This window comes from Cucumis sativus, chromosome 4, assembly GCF_000004075.3.
Source record: "Cucumis sativus cultivar 9930 chromosome 4, Cucumber_9930_V3, whole genome shotgun sequence".
Taxonomy (NCBI): Eukaryota; Viridiplantae; Streptophyta; class Magnoliopsida; order Cucurbitales; family Cucurbitaceae; genus Cucumis; species Cucumis sativus.
In genome coordinates, this window is record NC_026658.2 from 23,754,045 (window position 1) to 23,757,305 (window position 3,261).

At 37.4% G+C, this 3,261-nt stretch overlaps 1 protein-coding gene across 4 annotated transcripts; it reads left to right on the forward strand.

Annotated features, from left to right (window-relative positions):
- The first annotated feature begins 325 nt into the window (after positions 1–325).
- On the forward strand, positions 326–3,052 carry LOC101214651 (protein RICE SALT SENSITIVE 3). 4 transcript variants are annotated; one of them, XM_004146007.3, is made up of 7 exons: positions 326–897; positions 987–1,037; positions 1,134–1,262; positions 1,425–1,530; positions 1,703–1,744; positions 1,835–1,891; positions 2,070–3,052. In XM_004146007.3, the coding sequence occupies exons 1-7, from the start codon at positions 767–769 to the stop codon at positions 2,808–2,810; spliced, it is 1,257 nt and encodes a 418-aa protein (XP_004146055.1). In that variant the 5' UTR covers positions 326–766; the 3' UTR covers positions 2,811–3,052. The 4 variants fall into 4 exon arrangements, with proteins under 4 accessions (XP_004146055.1, XP_031740545.1, XP_031740547.1 ...); XM_031884687.1 differs by having other exon boundaries at positions 877–897; positions 1,134–1,273; XM_031884685.1 differs by lacking the exon at positions 1,134–1,262.
- Positions 3,053–3,261: the final 209 nt, after the last annotated feature.

Consider the following 3,261-nt stretch of genomic DNA (forward strand, 5'->3'; position numbering starts at 1 on the left):
GAATGGATGTAAGTTTAAAATAAAATGGATAATATATAGTTACATCTCCACTCATTTGTATGCTTTCCTTCAAATCACTCACAATGAGAAAAAGCAAAAATAAAATATTTGTTATAATATGAACAATGTGTGAGAGGAAAAGGATAGACAATTTCGTATGAACAAATAAAATTATCGCATGAGAAAATAAGGAGTAAAATTTGATGTGTATATATATATATATATTTTAAAATTTTCCAAAAAAGAACAAAGCAAAATTTCTACCACTCTCTCTCATCACAATCACAACAGTCTCTGTAAAATGGTTTAGAGGAAGAGAAAGAGAGAAAGAGAGAAAGCGAGAGCTTTCAAAAGAGGAAAAAGCTGTCCCACTATTATTTTGCATAGTTTAGTTACAATCATACAAAGACCAAGCCAAATCCCCTTTTCCTCCTCTCTCTCTCTTCTTCCCCTTCTTCTTTTTTTCTTTTTTTTTTCACCTCATCGGTCTCTATCTGCTAAACATTACAAAACCTGCTTATTTGGGACAAACAAGAGGAGAACAGAGTAGGAAGAAGAACACCTTACTACTTCAAATCAAATGGATGAAGAAGGAGTATTCTAGCTGGGAAATCTCTCTACTCGAAAACCCAACATAGATTAATATACAACTTGGTTTGATTTTAGACTGTGTTTTTCAAGAGGGGGTTTAGTGGAGTGAAATTTTGTATAAGAGAAAGAAAAAGGAAGAAAAGGGCCATAGTGTTTGTGTGACAGAGAGACAGAAATGGTGGGCTCAGGAGCATCAGACAGGAGCAAAGAAGCTGTAGGGATGATGGCCCTTCATGAGGCCCTCAGAACCGTCTGTCTCAATTCAGACTGGACTTACTCTGTTTTCTGGACCATTCGCCCTCGTCCGTATGTTCCTTTCCTTTTCTCTATTTTTTCTTCTTTCCATTTCGTTTTTGAACCATTTTTCTGTAATGGGTTTCTTTCATTTTCATCAGACGAGTCAGGGGAGGCAATGGTTGTAAAGTTGGAGACGACAATGGCAGCTTGTAAGTACTAAATAAACACTAAATGACTAAACCCTTTTGTGCTTTTGTGTTGAAATTGTGGGATTATTCATGATTTTTACAATGAATTTTTTGAAGGATGTTAATGTGGGAAGATGGGTTTTGCCGAGGGAGAGTTTCAGAGTGCTTGGAAGAGATTGATGGGGATGATCCTGTTAGAAAAGCCTTCAGCAAGATGTCGATTCAGTTATATAATTATGGAGAAGGGTGGGTACTGGGTAGGTGTTTGTTTGTTTGTTTTGATGTTGTGGATTCTCCATTTTGTTTGTTTGTTTTTTCTTTTCTTTTCTTTTTACTCTCTCTATAGGATTCTTCTATAAGCTTTTTGTGCTTATGTTTTTGTTTTTCTGATTGGATTGATTCGGACAGGCTGATGGGGAAAGTTGCATCAGATAAGTGCCATAAATGGGTTTTCAAAGAACCTACAGAATGCGAGCCAAACATTTCAAATTACTGGCAAAGTTCATTTGATGCTGTATGCAAATAACAAAGAAAAAAGAGAAAAAACAAACCTACTTCTGATACATTTTGATAATCCATCTAGTTTTTTGTTTTAGTTTTTGCTGTTGATTTTGATTTGTTATTCATCATTCATACCAGAACTTTAATGGGTTCGTCTTTGTTTTTCTTTGATTGCCAACTTGCAGCTTCCTCCCGAGTGGACTGATCAGTTTGATTCAGGAATTCAGGTGAGTTTCTTACCAATCTTAATGGTGTTTTATCTGTTCTAACATTCCATTTTTGCTCATTCCTTTGTAAACTCCATTTTTTTGGATCAGACCATTGCTGTTATTCAAGCTGGACATGGCCTCCTTCAACTTGGTTCTTGCAAGATTGTTAGTTCCTTTTCTCTTATTTCCCCCACGGCTTTTATTTTTTGGTTGCTGTTTTCGACATATTAGTACTCGATCACACAAGTACGAGAGAGATTGTTGAGAGTATATTATATATGAGTTAATGGCAATCCTTAAGGTTGAATGCTGCTGAGGATATTTGTTTATATTTTGTATTCAGATACCAGAAGATCTACACTTTGTGCTGAGAATGAGACATACTTTTGAATCTCTTGGGTATCAATCTGGTTTTTATTTGACTCAACTCTTTTCTTCAAATAGAAACCCATCCTCTTCTCCAATGGCTTCAAAACAGTCTGCCATTCCCATTCACCCTCCTCCCAACCTCCTCAATTGGGCACAAAGGCCAATTCCATCTGCTCCAACTTCTCTGCTTCCTTCACCCAATTTCCACTCCTCCAATAGGCTTGGTTTCCCGCAGTCGAAAGATGAGACACACATGTTTCTATTGCCACATTCGTCTGAAGCTCGAATGGAAGATGTGATGGGGGATCATGAGAATGATATCAAATGGCCCAATGGGCTGTCTTTGTTCAATGCACTCACAGGACGTGCGGATGACGCCAAACTTCTGTTCAACCCAGAGAGCTTAGGAACTAAACCCGATCAAAGTCATATTCCTTTAATCCTCGAACCAAAGAATGCAAACCCAAACTCCGATCCTGCAACTATGCACAACATGAATGGAGGTAACTCGAACGAGTTTTTGAGCCTAGACAGCCAATCTGAGAGTGCTAGGAAGATGGAAAATAAGTTCAAGCGAAGCTTTACCTTGCCTGCAAGAATGGCTTCCTCATCATCTTCGACTTCACTCGACCACCATCCACATCAATCAGTCGAATATCGAAACTCCGAGCAGGCAGGAATGTACTCGGATGTGATGGAGACGTACTTGGAATGAAAATGGGAGAAGAAGGCTGCTAGTTTAGTAGAAACATAAGTGTTATAAGTTTGTATTTAGGCAAAGCTTTATGGTTTCCTTTTATCATCTGCTGCACCTCATTCTGTCCATTTGTTTCTGCCATTGCCTTTAATTTCAGTTAGTTTTTTCATGAACTTGAATGTTCGTTTCTTTGTAGTTTCATCTATATACATGTCTTTCCAACTCCTCACTACTATAATACAAAAGAAGGTTTAATTACACATTCGATCCACTTAAATTAGGGTTTAGTTATAATTGGCTTGATAAAATTCCATCAATACTCTCCCTATAGTTTGGAACCAAATTTGAACTTTTTTTCAATCAACAGGACCATAGTTTTCTATTTAACTGCAGAAGAGATCTTCTGAATGACTTGGAACGAGGCTTTCACATTGCACACCTCTAATTTGACTCACAGATAACTCTCCAA

Excerpts from the sequence above, each read along its gene's own strand:
- LOC101214651 (XM_004146007.3), top strand. The coding sequence starts at position 767 with ATGGTGGGCTCAGGAGCATCAGACAGGAGCAAAGAAGCTGTAGGGATG. Across the intron at positions 898-986 it reads TGGACCATTCGCCCTCGTCC|ACGAGTCAGGGGAGGCAATG; the intron begins GTATGTTCCTTT and ends CATTTTCATCAG. Across the intron at positions 1,531-1,702 it reads GGCAAAGTTCATTTGATGCT|CTTCCTCCCGAGTGGACTGA; the intron begins GTATGCAAATAA and ends GCCAACTTGCAG.